Source organism: Harpia harpyja, chromosome 10 (assembly GCF_026419915.1).
Source record: "Harpia harpyja isolate bHarHar1 chromosome 10, bHarHar1 primary haplotype, whole genome shotgun sequence".
NCBI classification, from domain to species: domain Eukaryota; kingdom Metazoa; phylum Chordata; class Aves; order Accipitriformes; family Accipitridae; genus Harpia; species Harpia harpyja.
Window position 1 is genome coordinate 5,778,987 of NC_068949.1, and position 16,338 is coordinate 5,795,324.

Below are 16,338 nucleotides of genomic sequence, written 5' to 3' on the forward strand. Positions count from 1 at the left end.
GGGCGTGGGGGGAGAGAGAGAGAGGGGCGGGGCCGGGCGGCAGGCGGGGAGAGCCCGCGGGGGCGCCGAGGTCTGCGCGCGGCGGCGCGGGGCGTTGCATTGCGCTGCCTTGCATTGCCTTGCGTGGCGTTGCATCGCGTTGCATCGCGTTGCAGCGCCTCGCACCGCTCCCAGCGCTGCCCGCGGGCCGCCCCGCACGCGGCCCCCCCTTGCGGCCGCTGCCGCCATGGCGGAGGAGCAGGCCTGCTGCGTGGTCAGCGTCTCCGGCCCGGCCGACTCCCACCAGCCGGCCGCCGGCCCCTGGAGCTGCAGCGGGGTGGTCCTGAGCCGCGGGCCCGGGCTGGTGCTGTGCCAAGGCGCTGTCTTCGCCCCCTTCCTGCGGGATGGCCCCGCCGCCTGGGCGCAGCCCCGCGCCCTGCCGCCCGACGCCCTCCAGCCCGGCCTGCGCCTCTTCGTCCTGCAGCCCCCGGCCCTCGGCCTCGACGCCCCGGCGACGCCGCTGCGGAGCCCGGCCGGTGGCCCGCGGCGGCACGAGGCCCGGCTCCTGGCCCTGGTGCCCTGCGGCGCCTTCCGGCGGGCGCTGGCGCGGGCCTTCGGCCAGGCGGACCGCTGGCACTTCGGCGGGGAGGCGGCGGGGGACGGCGACCCGCGGGCCCTGCACTGGTTCGCCTGGCTGCGGGCGCCCGGCCTCGACGCCCCCGGGGGCGGCTGGACGGCGCGGGTCGGCGCCAGCTGCCTGCGCAAGGGCGAGGGGCTGCTGGCCTGCGGTTCCCCCTTCGGCGCCCTCTGCCCCGACCTCTTCCTCAACACCCTGAGCAGAGGGGTGGTGAGCAACCTGGCCGGGGAGGAGAACGCCCTCATCCTGACCGACGCGCGCTGCCTGCCCGGCACCGAGGGCGGCGGCGCCTTCCTGCCCTCGCCCGCCGGGCCCCGTCTGGTGGCCATCATCGCCGCCTCTTTCTGCTGGAAGGGCGCCGAGTGGGTCGGGCTCACCCTGCTCTGCTCCCTCGCCGCCATCTTGCGCGGCAGCGCCGGCGTCCTGGACGAAGCCGGGGTGGCGGTGCCGCCGGTGCCGGGGCGGGCGGTCGCGGCGCAGGCGGGAGGCGGGCGAGACCCCCTGGGCTGGACGGCGCTGGTGGAGTGTGGGGCGGCGTGGGGCTCGGGGGTGCTGCTGGCCCCACGGCTGCTCCTCACCTGCCAGCACGTGGTGGAGGCGGGTGGCCCGCTCCGCGTGACGCCGGCGCCCGGACCCGGCCGGTGAGTGCGGCTGCGCGTCCCCCGCCTTGCTCCTCAACCACACCACCGCCACCGTGCCTTGCCGCCGTGACATCTCGTGGGCCGTGTCCTTAGGGCTGCCGCCGTCCTCGGGGGACACGTGGTGTTTGCCACCGAGGAGTCGTCCCCCTTCGACGTGGCAGTGGTGGAGCTGGAGGAGAGCGTGCTGGGCTTCGTCCCCCCGTGCCTGGCGGACACCTTCCTCCCAGGTAAGCGGCCACGGTGGGTGGGGGGACATGTGGGGTGCTGGGGTGGGGGGGGCGGATAGGGGGGTGTCACCCCCTTGCACCCACCTCCCGCCTCTCCCCACCCCAGGAGAGGAGGTGAGCGTGGTGGGCTTCGGGGCGCTGGGGCGGGCGTGCGGCCCCTCCGTGACAGCGGGGGTCCTCTCGGCCGTGGTGGCGGTGGCCGGGCGCCCCATCATGCTGCAGACGACCTGCGCCGTCCACGGGGGCTCCAGCGGCGGCCCCCTCGTCTCCTCCCGCAGCGGATGCCTCCTGGGTAAGTCAGAGGGTCCCCCACGGGTTTGGGGGGGGGGGGGGGGTGCTACGGGTGTGTGTCCCCCCCCCAGCCGGCCCCGGTGACCTGGGCGATGCCTCTCTCCCCACCAGGGATCGTGGCCAGCAACACCCGGGACACCGGCGTGGGGGCCACCTACCCCCACCTCAACTTCTGCATCCCCGCCACCGTCCTGCAGCCCCCCGTCATGCGCTACCACCGCACTGGCAACCCCGATGCCTTCGCCGCCCTCAACCGGGCAGGCGAGGGGGTGCGGGCGGCATGGCGGCTCCAGCGGCAGCCGGGACCCCCCAGCAAGCTCTGACCCACCTCCCGGGGGGGTTTGTGCCGGGGACGGGGCTGCCACGTCCCCCCTTTGGCCCCGGCGGTGGTGAAGCCGAGCCCCTGGTCCCCGGGGGGGCCGGCGGAGGCTGGGGGTGCTGGGGTGGGAGAGGCAGCACGGTGCCTTTGCCAGGTGCTGGCACCTCCAAATTGGGGGGGACAGTTTGGGCTTTGTTTTCTTTTCTTTTCTCCCTGGAGCCATAAACGCTGTGAGTTGAGGCCCTGGTGTCCCGTGGTGCTGAGCAACCGGGGTGGCGGGGGTCCTGGCTGGAGTGTGGGTTGGATTTGGGGGTGGGGGTCCTGTAAGGAATGTTCTCAGGTAGGGAAGTGGGTTAGTTTGGGGCTGGGGTCCTGGAGATGGTCAGGGTCGGCTACGGAGGGGGGCATATTTGGGGCTGGGAGCATGTGGAGGAAGGTCAGCTCCAGCCCCACGTCAGCTGAATGCGGGGACAAAACCCAGGGGCACTGACCCCCCCCCAGGGGACAGCAGCAGGGCACCACCAGCAGACCCAGTACCCCACGCAGGGCCAGTGGGTACAGGTGGGGCATGGGGGGGGTTGTCGGGGAGGAACGGGAGGGCGAGCGTTTGACACAGCACGGGGTATTTATTTCACAGCCGCTACACAACGCCGGGGGGCCGGGGCGGCCGCGCAAGCACAGCACGGGGCGGGGGGGGGCGGAATGCGGGGGGGGGGCAGAATGCGGGGGGGGACAGCTTTTCTATGGGGTTATTTTTGTTTTTTTCCTTTTTTCCCACTTTTATTAGCGCCGTTTGCCCGGTTGAAGACCACGCAGCAGCACACTAGGCCTACGAGGCTCTACCCAAAAAAAAAAAAAAAAAAAAAAAAAAGCTCAAATTCGCACAAGCGTGGCCCCCCCCCGCCCCGCTCACCCCTTCCCTGGGCGAGCACCCCAATGCCCCATCCCACATGGGGCCCGGGGGGGGATGCACCCACCCCATGCCACACTGGCAACGGGGGGGTCACGGGGACCCCCGGCTGGGGGGCTGCTGCCCCGCCGTGCCGCTCGCCGGGCTCTCCTGCTTCTCTACCAGATGTAGCCACCATCGTCGCCCTCGCCCGCTTCACCCTCCTCTTCCTCGCCTTCCTCGCCCGCCTCCTCCGGCTCCTTCTCCTCCTCGTCCTCCCAGCCCACGCTGCTCCCAAAGTCACCCGAAAACCCCGCCGCCTCCTCTGTGGGGGGCAAGGGGCAGAGGTTTGTGGCCGGGTCCTGGGGCTGCAGCCCCTCTCCCCGGGGCAGGGGGCTTCCCCCCCCGGCACTCACCGCAGTCGGGGCTGCCGCGGCCACGGGTGCCCGTCAGCTCGGCACCGTGCTGGTCCACGCACCAGCACTCCCCGCCGCCCGGCTCACACTGCGCCCGCCGGTAGTACCCGTCCTCGTCGCAGCTGGGGATGAAGGTGCCTGCGGGGAAGCGATAAGACCCCCCCCACACACCCAAAGACATGCAGTGCGAGAGCCCCCCATCCTGATCCTCAGCCCGGCCGTGTGGGGCCCTGCCAGGGGACAGGGGCCCCGGGACCCCCACCCCACTCACCCGGCTTTTTTTTGGCTGCTTCTTGGATCTGAATCTTCTCCAGCTCCCTGAGACAGGGCGGCTCTGCAGCACCCCCCACATGCCGCTCTTAGGGTCGGCGGGCAGCCCCCCCGCTATGGCAGGCACCCCCCAGCCCCATGGTGTGCCTCCCATGACCCCACGGCATGCACACACACCGTCCCCCCCCCCCCAATTGCTGCAGCATGTGTTCCCCTATGGTGTGCATCCCCCAGCCCTATGATGTGCATCCCCTGGCCCCACAGCATGCATCCCCCACGGTGTGCATCCCCCCAGACCCTGCAGCATGCATCCCCCATGGTGTGGACGACCCCCACAATGTGGTGTGCATCCACCCATGGTGTGCTTCCCCATGGCCCCACAATGTGCACACCCCCTCCAACCCCTCAGCACGCATCCTCCCATGACCTGCATCCCCCCCCAACCCTATACCATGCATTTCCCATGACCCCACAACGTGCATCCTCCCAAAATCCCATGGTATGCATCCCCCCCAGTGGTGTGCGCAAACCCCCCCCAACCCCATGATGTGCATTCCGTGGCATGCATCCCCCACCCACGGTTTGCATCCCAGACCCCATGGTGTACATCCACCCACGTCAAGCACCCCCCCACCCCACCCCAACCCCACAGCACGGATTCCCCATAACCCCACGGCGTGCATCCCCCCGCCCCAACCCTGTGATGTACACCCCCCCATTCCCACAGCGCACACCCCACACCCCCCCCCCCCGCCCCGGCGTGACGCACTTTCCCTCCAGAAGCAGAAGCACCACTCGGGAGCGGAGACGCGGCCGTCCTTGGAGGTGTCGCAGGAGTTGAAGAAGGCGCGGATGCACACCTCGTACTTGTCCAGGTTGATGGCGGCCAGCTCGGCCGCCTCCAGGAAGAGATCCCCGCTCGTGTCCAGCCGGGCGAACATCCACCCCACCGCCTCCTTGCAGCTGGCTGCCACGCTCCTCTCCAGCGCTGCGGGGCAGGATGGGGCCCGTGGCTGCCCAGAACGCTCCCCCCCCCCTCCCCGGGGACAGCACCCTGTGCCCCCTCCTCTCGCGGCGGGGGGGGGGGGACAGGACCTACCGGTGGCGGGGCTGGCGGGGAGGCCGCCGGAACCGTTCTGCTTGGCGTTCTCCCGCAGGAGCTGGAACCAGTCGCGTAGGCGGTCACCCAGGTCGGCCAGGTCCTGCCCGGTGCATGGTTCTGCGGAGGGGGTGGGGGGGAGCGGCATCAGGCCAGGTAGGACTCAGGGACACACTCCCCCCAGGTGCCCCCCCAGTCCTGCTCACCTTGCTTGCCATCACCGGCGGGGCCGTGAGGGGTCGGGCAGGGGCACTGCCCCTCGCACCGCACCGTCAGCTGCTTGCTGGCCAGGCACGCCTGCTGCTCCAGCTTGCACTGCGGGGCGGCAGCGGGACGTCGGCGGAGGGGGGGGGGACATACACACACACGGTACAGTGTCCCCCTCCCCGCGGTGAGGTGCCACCGTCCTTACCGCCGAGCTGTAGGTGTGGCCGTCGGAGCCGCAGACGGCGGCGAGCGGGGCGGCGTGGCAGGGCTTGCAGCCCCCATGCCCCTTGGCGCCCGGCAGCTTGATCCTGCACGGGACGAGAGGCGCGGGGGGGACGGGACGGTGCTGAGCCCCTGGCTTGTCTTCCCCCCGCTCCTTGCCGTCGGCTCGGTCCCGGCCCCGCCGTCCTCCTACCTGTGCTCCAGCTTCTTGCGGCTAATGCACATGGCGCGCTGGTAGCCCTGCGCCACGCACACCTTGTGCCGGCTGCACTTCACCTTCTGGCAGGGGTCCTTGGTGGTGTCCAGGCCTGGGGGGGGTGGGGGGCAGAGAGAGGCCGGGGCAGGTGGGGACCCCCCGGGGGAGCCCTGCCAGCGCTGGCCACCAGCCGGCCCGGCACAAAGCGCCATTCAGGCTGCAGCTGGGCGGCCGCCTCGGCACCAGCTGCCGCTTCCCGGCACGCACCGGCCCCGCCGCAGCTCCCAGCCGGAAGGGAAAAGCCCCCGGGGGGGGTGTGTGTGCGGGCAGAAAGCGTGTGTGTCCCCCTCCCCGTGCTGGCTGGCACGGAGTCCCCTGTGCCCCATCCCAAACCCGTCCCAGTGGTACCTTCATCCCCGGGCTGGTTGTCCTCCCAGCTCTTGATGTAGTCATCCTGCAATTAATTGGGGGAGAGCCTGGGTGAGGGCAGGTGGTGGGAGAGGTGACGCCGGGCCAGGCGTGCCACCACCCCACTCAGGGCCACCGGTCTGGTGAGGCCACCCCCACCCCCCCCCACCTCCGCCTAAAAGCAGGGTGCCGCCAGGGCAAGGCAGTACCGGCAGCCCCTCGACGCTCACCTCTACCTCCTGGCAGCGCAGCGGTGAGACGGCCCGGCCGACACCGAAAAAGAGAGAGAGAAAGAGAGAGCGAGAGCGCTCACTGTCAGTCCTGGGGCAGCCCAAAGTCCTGGCCCCGGCCCACGGTGACAGGCACCCCGGCACCCCGACCGTCCGAGGTGCCCACAGCTCTCGTCACCAGCCCCAGATGTCACCAGCGCCCACCCCCAGTATGGTCCCTCATCTCCGGCTCTAGACCCGTAATCCTGGAGAGCCTTTACACAGGATAAAGCCTTTCCCCATCATCTCCTGGCTGGCCGGGAAAGGCAGGGAAGAGGGATGGAAAAGGCATCGGGTGGAGGAAGCCCCCGGGAGCCCAGCGAGGCCCCGCTGGGACCCCCGTGGGGTGACAGTCCTGGTGCTGCTGCCCCAGTTTTACAATAGCAAGCCCAGAAGGAGCAGGCTAAGATGGACGTCGCTGCCTGGGGAGGCAGAGCTGCTCCCCCGGGGCCCCAAAAGCATGCCGGGGGGTGGGGGGGGGCAGCGGGGACTCAAATCCTCCCAGCAGGCAGCATCACTCGCCCCACGGGATGCGCCGAGGCGGGTTTCGTGGTAAGGCAGGAGCATCCTTGCGGCCCCGGGGAGGGCAGGCAGGGTTTTGGATGGCAGCTCGAAGCAGAGGCGCAGGAGGCAGCTCCGTAGGGGATGTCTCTCGCTCCGGCGCAGCGGCGTTTGCACCGCAATCGATAGCCTGCGTTCCTGTGCCGTGATTAGTAACACTGCGGCGCCCGGCAGCTCCCTGCGGCGCGGCTTTCGGCACACGGCCGCCGGCCTCCTCCCCGCCACGCCGTGGGTCACGGTCCCCGCCACCGGTGCTGCTTGGCCGAAAACCCCACAAATCCATGGGATTTGGTTATTAATCCCTGCTAACCACCGGCAGGGCCGCAGCCCCCCCGGCCTGGCAGCCCTGGCACAGCCGGGCAGGCCCTGCATGTGCTCCTAGCGCCTGGGGATGGGGGTCTCTCAGCCCCAAACCCCCCCCAGGGATGCCCAGCGTGGTGGGGGCACAGCCGCACATGGTCCCCCTCGAGCATCTGCAGCCGGCCAAGGTCCCAGATGCCCAGCGCTGGTGTTGGCCAGCTGGGTATGTTGCTGGCGGGGGTCTCCGGGGGGGGGGTGTGTTTAACCTCATCCCTTTCGCCCTTATCATGGTCTGTCCCCCTAACTGGTTTATTGGGGGGGGGGGGTGCCCCCTGCCCTGCCCAGTGGTGGGGCACATCTCCCAGCAGTGCATCCTTGCTGCCAAGGTGAACCTGAGTGCACATCTGAACAAAGACCGGAGGGGCCGTCTCGGGGTGGGGGGGTGTTGGCTTGGGGTGTGCCCCCTCCCCGCTGGGCTGCCGCGGGTCCCCCGGGTCCCCCCGGATGGGGCTGCAGCACCGTGCCCTCGCCCTGGGGGTAACGTGAGGGCAGGGGTATAAAACGAGCCCAGGAGAAATCTCCAATTGCCCCCCCCCCCGCAAAAAAATGAAGGGCTGGAACAAAATGCCACCGAGGCTGTTACTAAAGGCTGCGTAAAAGCAAGGGGTTAGAGGACCCCCCCTCCCCTCCCCGAATGTGCCAGGTCACCTGCCGTCGCTCCGGCAGTGTCTGCATCCTCCCCCTCCCTGCCGTGTGTCCCCCCCCACGCCCCCCCGAGCCCAGCGACCACCACCCCACCGAGCCAGGGCCGACTCCGGCTGCGGCACACCCCACCCCTCTCCCCCGGTAAGGCTCGGGGCTGCCGCCGGTGCCCTCCCTGCCTGCCCCACGGCGAGCTGTCACCGAGGGGCCGAGGCCACGGGCGCTGCTCTCCCCGCTGCCCACGAAGGGCAGGCGGGGCCTGCCTGCACCTCTGCCTGGGCCCCCACGGGGTGCACGGGGGTGGGGGAGGGCGCAGGGGACAGCACCCCCACGGCTCTGCCCGGGGTGGCCTTGGCGTCAGCCACGCCGGTTTTGACTTCGATGCCCACGTCGGGAACGGTGGCCTTTGGCGTTGGCTCTACCGAAGCCGGGGAGCATCCCCCGGGTACCGGGGCCGGCGGGATGCGGGCAGCGCCGAGCATCCCCGGCCGCCTGCCGCGGGGCCGGCCACCGGGAACCGGGGGACGGGTCGCGCTGCGGCAGCCGCAGCGGCGGGGCGGGGAAGGCGGGGAGGGGGATCCCGGTGCCCGGCGGCGCGTCCCGACCCCCCCGTTCCCCGTCCTCCGTCCGTGTCCGTGTCCGTGTCCGTCCCCCCCCCCGCCTCCCCGCCCCCGCTGCCGGCTCGGACTCACGTCTCGGAAGCGGTTCCAGTGCTTGATCCTGCCGCCGTACTGGGAGATGGAGGAGAGCCATTGCTCGTCCTCCATGAAATTGCCGGGGCTCTCCCCCGCCGCGGCGGGCCCGGGGCCGGTGGCGGGGCCGGCGGCGGGCCCGGGGCCGGCGGCGGCGGCGGCGGCGGGCAGGAGCAGGGCCAGGAGGGCCAGGAGGGCACGGTGCCCGCCGCGGCCCCGCATGCTGCCGCAGCGCCGGGGGGGAGCGGAGCGGTGCGGAGCGGTGCGGAGCGGTGCGGTGCGCACGGGGAGGCGCCGGCGGCGAGTGCGGCCGCGGGGCGGCACCGGGCGGCACCGGCGGGAGGGCCGGGGCGGGGCCTCCGCCGCGCCCGCCGCACCTGCGCGCCGGCACCGGGGCGGGGGAGCCGCCGGCACGGCACGGCACGGCACGGCCGCAGCCCCGGTCCCTCCCCTGTCCCCATCCTGCATCCCCGGTCCCGACCACGTCCCCATCCCGCTTCCCCTACCACACCCCCATCCCGCATCCCGCATCCCTGGTCCCTACCATGTCCCCGTCCGGCATCCCTGCCACACCCCCATCCTGCATCCCTTATCCTGCATCCCTGGTCCCTACCATGTCCCCATCCTGCATCCCTGCCACACCCCCATCCTGCATCCCTTATCCTGCATCCCTGGTCCCTACCATGTCCCCATCCTGCATCCCTTATCCCTCATCCCTGGTCCCTACCACATCCCCATACCGCACCCCCTGTCCCTGCCATGTCCCCATCCTGCAGCCCGTGACCCTGCCACGCCGCCCCCCCCTCCTCCTCCATCTCCACCAAAACTCTATCCTACATCCCTATCCCCCATCTTCCAAACCGTCACCTCCAGACATCTGCGTCCCCTTAGGTTCGGGCAAGGAAGGACGGTGACAACTCACCCCCGCTGCAGCTGTGAAGGAGCAGTGGGGGGCACAGAGCTCCGTGTCCCCACTGCTCCTTCGCAGCTGCAGCCAGGGAGCTCCCAGCACACACACGTGGCTTTTCTTCTCCCTGCGAGGATGCTCAGGATGGAGAGAAAACACAGGGCTGCATTTCCTTATGGGAAAACCAGCAGCTACGGCCCACGGCAGGTGCACGTGCCATCTCTGAAGCAGCAATGCTGGCCCTAAGCGAGGCTGCTGCGGTTGGAAATACAGCTTCCAGGCGCTGCGTTTAAAAAAACAGTGTTGGGTTTCAACTTTACAGTTAACGATGAGCCGCACTCGCGACCTGGGCTCCGGGGAGGCTTACTGCCGAGCAAAACGGCGGCATAAAACAACTTTTTTCTTCCTCTGCGCAATAAGGACACGGGATCTGCAAGCATGGTGGCCAGCCTCCAACGCAACCTGGACGGGGGGAAAGAAGCAGAGCCGCAGATTTCAGTTTTAACAAGTTTTAGGCAAATTCTAAAGTATTAGGTTGTATCTTGCAAACCTGTAACACTGCCAGGTTTAACGGGATTTCCATTCATCGGTGCAGGACCATGCATAAAACACAGTTTTATTCTGCTCAGCATGAAACTGTTCTAATTATATCTATGAATAATGATAGAAAAGGGAAAACCCTTGGTAAATCCATCACAGTACATTTGCTTCTGGCCCCAACCCCCCCCAAAAAGCAGTAGGTGTGTTTTATTTATGTGAGTAGCTCCCTTGAGTAAGGGTAAGGGGATGTAACACCCAACTCTGCCCCTCTCTTCTGTAGAGTAAGCGTTACCAGCAAAGCAGAGCTGCCACTCCATCAGACTCATGTGCGTGCTTAACGTTATACAAAGGGATCAAGCGAGGTGTAAATTTAAGTACATGCACAATGGTTTGCTGGATCACAGCCTAACCTACGACTCCGCAGATGAGAGGAACAGACCAGATCCCTTAATTCTGCCTGGGGACGGAGGTGTGAAACGAATTTAGCCGTGCCAGGCTAGAGCAGCGGGATAAGCCGCTTACCGCCGAAATTCAACCAACTTCCAAATGATCACAGAAATAATAGTCATTAAAACATGTCTACACTAGTGGGAAGGGGAGGCATATCCTCAGATCGGCCCTTCTTTGTAGAAAAGCCATGTTTGCCTCCACGCCGAGGGGCTGTTTGCAAGGTCAAAGCTAGTCCCGTGTTAGGGAGGTGTGAAGGCTTAGTCCCAAAGCCAGCTGCGCTACGAGCCCACCGCAGTGAAGAACTCAGAATTGCCAGTATTGGGTGACAACGGAGGAAAGCAGGTGTGATAGAAATGCCACCCATTAAGCAAAACTCGAGTGCAAACAGCACCCCCATGTCCTGTAGCGCTCAGCTTCTTGGTGAGAGTTGTCAAAACCCCAGCAGGCAGAAGCTTTCCAAGGTGCATCCCCCTTTCGAGCTGTGTGAGCAGCTCCCAGGTCTGTTCTTTGGGCAGCTGATGAGATTTGCCAAGTACCTCTTCAGGCAGGCAGAAAGATGACAGCAACCGGTGTTAAGTGCTCTCAGCACCTCCCTGCATCGGGCTGCTAGCGAGCGTGCCGGTGCTCTGCTTGCTGAGCAAACAGTTTCGAAGGCGGCCCTTCCTCCTCCGTTTAGAGACCACAAAAGCATTTGGCTGCAAGGAAAAGCAGAGACAAAAAGCCCAATGGTTGTAACTGGGGACAAGCACGGACTCCAGGGTAAACGGCAACTGGCAAAACCATGGATGATTTGATTCCCTGGCAAGAAAGCTTGAAAGCAGAGATAGGCAATTTGGTCTTGGAAACACAACTGGCAACACGTTTGGGGGGAAAAAGAAAAGCCACCCCGAATCCTGACTGCCTCCCACCGCCGTTTGTGCATGCAGTCAGAGCACGGCCACACAGCTGGGTCACTTCAGGAGGGAGGAAAAGGGACGAAAACCTCTTAAAAAAATGATTACTAGTACGAGCAGGTGCTGCTGGAGCAGCCCCGTCCCTAGCTAACGCACTCTCCACCTCGATGACAGCGCGATTCCACGTTCATGGCAGCAACTAGGAACGGGCAGCAGCAGCCGCCGCCGCCAAGTCGTTGCAAAACAACTAAACACCAGCATCTTCCATTTTTCAAAGGGTTCATCCTCGGGTGAGTTGAAAGCCTGTGTCGCTATTCTTACCAAACGCGGAGATTTACAAGAAAAAACAGTCGTCTTCAGATCTCTGAAGGATTCACAATGGTATCAAAGAGTTTTGCACTTCTTTTAATGGAGAAAACACCTACAAGGCATATGTTTTCTGACACGCTCCAAAACGGTCACTGGAAAAAGCTCTTACCATAAATGCTTTCTTATTAACGTAGTTGCATGCTGGAAGTTTAATTACAGAAACTATCAATGCAACAGGAGATAAACACTTTGCTTTTGAAGGGAATTAATTTATTTGGAGATCTACATCACACAGGCACACTGCTGGAGATCCAAGCAAAGCCTGACCTCAATATCGTTAAATCATGCTCTTGGGAGCTCTCTTGGATTTTAAATACTTATTTTAAGACAAACTTCCTTCTTCTGAAATAAAGCCACGCTTAAACATCAGCGATGCCCCAAAAGCCACCTGCACCAGTTCTTCTAGATGTTTTCTTGGAAAACAAACAGGCAACAGACATCAGACAGGCAACTTTGCGACATTTAAGTTACCAACAGGGAAAGGAGGCAGAAGGGCCCCGGTTCCGCCAGAGGGCAATACGTGTAGGAAAAGCTGCAGGGAAATGCCACGGTTCCCGGCTGCAATGTGCTTTCGAGGAGTCACAAGGCATCCCTGCTTGGAATTCCCAGGTTCCCATCCAAAATTCGTGTTTTATAAAAACATTTGACCGATGAGTCGCGTCCCTCTGCGCACAGAGCGGACCTGCTGCGGCAGCCGTGTTGCCGCTTCAGGAGAAAGTCAGCTGCCCAGACGTCGCGTAGTAGCCAGAGGCGTCCAAGGAGAACCTCTGGGAAAGACGCACCGAGTCCAGCTGCACCTCTCCGAAGTAGAAGTTCTCGAAGAGCTGAAAGAAAGGAGAAAAACCATTTGATGGGCACCTAGAGAAATGCAGCCTTCAGCTGGTCCATGGATCTCTCGCAAGAGCTGGCCCTGCGAAGAGCCTCTACTCATAGACTTGTTTCGCCTTTAATGAAACTATTCTTTAAATTATTTTTCCCCCTAGAGACTGCACTTAGCCTTTAAAGCAAACAGGGTGTAAAATGAACACCTCTCTTTATCTACAGCAGCAGTTGGTCAAACCTTCCTTACTCTGCTTTCTGACTGTGTCTCATTTAGGGAGCTTGGGGAGGCTATTCACCGCCCCACCCCGGGGTGGCTCTTGAGGCTGCAGGCTCCGCAGGAGCGAGGATTGAGGCCAGGACGTTTTTACCAATCCAGGCCACAGGATGTAGGACTTAACAGTTACGGCTCAGTCCTAATTCAAACTAGCAGGCTAGAGGCGCAAGGCTCTTCATCCCAGCAGTGACCCCGCTTTGTTCAACAAATCCTTCTTTGTTCGGCAAAGACTTGAGTGCAAATTAATGAAAGCAAGCCAACTCTGGGACCCTGAGGGCGTGTCTCTGCTGATTAATCCAATCTATGAAGCAGACCAAAAAAATGACATCAGAATTTCTTCCAGGGAAGTTCAGCAATATTGCTGGAAAGGCATCGTGTCCAAGCGTAAAGTGCTCCTCCTGTTCCATTATGACGCAGGAAATTGCTCTACCTGGAAACATCAATTGTGCCTTCGGAAAAGCTTTTCAGCAGAGATGCTGATTTCAAAACTCTGCTTAACGGGAGCGCTGTGAGTCACCAGGGGCCTGAGCAGTGACATCTCCCCACCACAGAGATCTCCGAAAATGTCCATTCCATCTGTCTCCTATTGAATTTTCTGCACACCCCTTCCTCCCATTACAGAAGGCACAAATGCTAACGGCCAGCATAAGCTGATGCATTAATTACAACACATCCTCCTAGAGCCAATGGTGCATCAATTCCTCCATACAGCCAATGATCGAAACCCCAAATACCTAGTTAGCATCTGAAAGGCTGCACTTTGCCTCCTCCAAAAAGGCATTTGGCTCTGCCTGGCACTGATCTGGGCACAACTGCTCTTTTGTTGGTTCTCCCAAGGGCATTCTACTTTGCAAATACCCCTTTTTCACAAGGTGACCAGCTAGGTTTCTTTCAGCACGATTCCTGGTTTCGCTGTCACTCCTCCACAAAGGAAAAATGCCTTAGGGAAAGCGATTCCCTGTCCTTCTTCAGGGCACAGCAAGCAAGGCTTCGTCCAGGGAGCACCACCGAGGTATGCGGGCCACAGACCAGATGCCAGCCACCAGGATGAAGCCAGCCCCTGCTCCAGACTGCCAGCTCATCCGGACAACTTTCCACTCAGGATTTGGCTGAGGCCAGCAATTCCTCATCAACACACGACAGTCAGACCGGCATCTCTGAAGAGAAGGGGTATTTATGCGTGCCGAGCCAGCTCTCAGCGATTGCTAAGCCCCTGCTTCAGTTTGAAATGGCTGCAGCTGCAGTCAGACGTGCTGCAGAGTGCTTGCCGCCAGCAGCCCACCTGCCAGGGACCACCTCCTCCTCCCCGGACCTGCCTGCGTGGCAGCACCAGCAGTTGACCCCCAAGCTGCTCCTGCAAAAAACATCTGGGTTAGCACAAACGCTGCGAAGAACTGGGTTTCTCTGCGCCGGAACATTTAGTCACAGCGTGCCTGCCTAGGAAAGGCGGTGGGCAGCCTCCGGCTCACCTGCACCTCCCTGCAGCTCATCCTGCCTTTGGGGTGACGCTTGTCCCTTAAGACCCCGGCACAAGGACTTACTTTGCACAGGGCCCGAAGTAATTCGCCGCTAATCGCTCAAACTCATATAAAGCCACAACTTGCTGTCCGTTCGTCCGCGTGTGTACTCGGCAGGAGCCAGGCACCCCGACACAGGGGTCACGCAGGTCCCCGTCCCAGCAAGAGGCCCCGCCGCAGCAGCCTGGCTTCAAGGGACACTCTGTGTGTGTGGCTCCATGCAGCTGCTGCCCTAAAGTGAGGCACCCTGTTGAAAAGTAGTTGTGCTAAGGGAGCATCTCAAACAGGGAGAGGCGGAAAAGAGACAAGAAATGACTACAGCCATATAAACTCCATTTTATACAATTAAAGATTTATACAATTAAAGATTAATTATGTTCCCAAAAGCCTGCGTAGTTCATGTTAGAGGACTTAGGATAAAATGTCTCATTAATAAGTGATGGTAGTAAAAAGGGGTTGGTCTCCTTTCTCTTTTTGTTTTGGCTGATCTGAGAAGGAAGAATGATTTCCAGCTCTCTAGGGCTTGCTGCAGTGCTTGCCGCCAGCTTGCCCACTCACCCCAAACCTTAACACCCATCTCTGTCAAAATGGTTGTTCATATCAACACTCCTTTCCTTCCCAGAGCATTCTCCACCCAGGAAAAATGGAAAGAATTTCTCTCCATTCATAATGGAGGGAGCGGTAGATGCATTGGTAAGCAAGGAGATACTAGGATTTGAAAAGTATTTTTTTAAAAGAGAAGGGGGAGGAGATGCTTTATTTCTGCAGAATAAAGTCTTTGCAAACATGAAGAAAACAAACGAAACACTGCGATGCGCTGGTCCCATCAGCAGCCCTGGAAGTCAAACCTTTACACGAAACAGCCAAAGGAAAAGTCTTTCAAATACTTGTTTATATTATCTCTGCACACCACAACCTGTTTTTGGTTTTGGTTTGTTTTTTGGTTTTTGGTTTTTTTTTTTACAAAATACATGTACTTGAAAGCAAAAATTAGTTATTGAGACAAACCCTCCCCCCAGCCCCTCTTGCCTCGCACAGCCTCAGGCACATCGGACCAGAAAGACAATCAGAAAGTCCCAGAAGACACGGCCCAGGTCAAGGGCCCTCCATTTGTACACTGCTAAAAGTGAAGCAAAACCCTTGTACTAAAGCACTTTGTATTCCCTTGGCTTTTTTTAAGACCTACCACCTCTCGTGTGTCCGAGCGTGTGTGTGTTTCCCAGGGAGAACGCTGCTAGAACTATTGATTTTTGGTAATGTAGCTGTACTTTCTGAGAGTAAACATGCTACAGGATTTAGAGGACAACCACAGACATTTTTTTCTGCTCTCGTTTCAAGCTGGCTTCTCACTGATGCTTCTTTGCTCCCTGCGGCTTCCCACGACAGAAGCCACTGGACGCCAGGCGTGGGGATCACAGCCGAGCCACTGTACAGTTGAGATCTGCCTCCGGCAGTGGGGAGGAAGGCCCCTCAAACATCATCCTCCGAGACCCCCAAAACACCAGGAGCTGGCTTCCCGTCATGAAAGCATCCTGCGCTCGGGTCCCGGGCGGCTCAGGAAGAGATTGCAGAAGGCCAAGCCTCTACTTTTGACTTTCACTTCTATTTATCTTGGGGAGAAGCCAAGCAGAGCCGAGAAAGATATTTATATCTCCCCCCTCTCCCCAGCCACCACGGAAACGCTCCGGTTTTGGAGGAGGCCAGTAGCACAGCTGATGAAATGCCTCCTATAAAAGCATTTTACCCTTTTTTATTCTGGACCAGGAAAGAAGATACCTGGAGGTTGTTACGCTTCACGTGCAAATGCCGATAACCCTAACACTTGCCTAGTCCCCCTTCTGTCCCTTCCCCTGGGTGCCAAGGGCCCACCTTTCCTCAAAAAGGCTGCAGGGAGCATGAGGAGGCGCGGATCAGGAGCAGCTAGGAGGGAGGCGGGGGGAGGAAAAACGCAATCACCCGCGCACGGTTACCAAAAGCCATGTCATTTGATTGGAGAGGGACACGAGGCTCAGCAAAAGCACAGTAATTCTATAAATCCAAACACACTGAAGGATTTACATCCTCGCTGCCTAAAGAATAAATAAGAGGTTGGGGGTTGGGATTTTTTTTTTTTTTTTAAATATTATAAATGAAAATCAACCTGATGGAGGTAAAGGTCAGCTTACGAAGTCAACACCACGCATGCCGTGCAAGCTACTAACTCCCATCAAGGGAATAGCACTTAACAGACTAAGTGCCCTC

At 61.7% G+C, this 16,338-nt stretch overlaps 3 protein-coding genes across 9 annotated transcripts in view; 1 reads left to right on the top strand and 2 right to left on the bottom strand.

Moving 5' to 3' along the window:
- The first annotated feature begins 152 nt into the window (after positions 1-152).
- TYSND1 (trypsin like peroxisomal matrix peptidase 1) lies at positions 153-2,214 on the top strand. The gene is made up of 4 exons (XM_052800136.1): positions 153-1,257; positions 1,351-1,484; positions 1,591-1,776; positions 1,887-2,214. Exons 1-4 carry the CDS (start codon positions 227-229, stop codon positions 2,096-2,098), a joined length of 1,563 nt encoding a protein of 520 aa, XP_052656096.1. The 5' UTR covers positions 153-226; the 3' UTR covers positions 2,099-2,214.
- Positions 2,215-2,811: 597 nt separating this feature from the next.
- On the bottom strand, positions 2,812-8,839 carry SPOCK2 (SPARC (osteonectin), cwcv and kazal like domains proteoglycan 2). 2 transcript variants are annotated; one of them, XM_052800032.1, is made up of 11 exons: positions 8,326-8,839; positions 5,802-5,847; positions 5,391-5,505; positions 5,181-5,283; positions 4,975-5,083; positions 4,769-4,888; positions 4,439-4,657; positions 3,671-3,733; positions 3,400-3,537; positions 3,167-3,308; positions 2,812-2,933 (listed from the first exon to the last, which is right to left on the bottom strand). In XM_052800032.1, coding segments are annotated over exons 1-11 (1,548 nt in total). In that variant the 5' UTR covers positions 8,818-8,839; the 3' UTR covers positions 2,812-2,932. The 2 variants fall into 2 exon arrangements, with proteins under 2 accessions (XP_052655992.1, XP_052655991.1); XM_052800031.1 differs by lacking the exon at positions 2,812-2,933 and having other exon boundaries at positions 2,946-3,308.
- Positions 8,840-11,504: 2,665 nt separating this feature from the next.
- Positions 11,505-16,338, bottom strand: part of ASCC1 (activating signal cointegrator 1 complex subunit 1) — a 38,660-nt gene continuing 33,826 nt past the window's right edge. For all 6 annotated transcript variants that reach the window (XM_052798477.1, XM_052798478.1, XM_052798480.1 and 3 more), the window contains one exon: positions 11,505-12,308. In XM_052798477.1, coding sequence (XP_052654437.1) covers positions 12,192-12,308 — 117 coding nt within the window. In that variant the 3' untranslated portion in view covers positions 11,505-12,191. The remainder of the gene's footprint in view (positions 12,309-16,338) is intronic.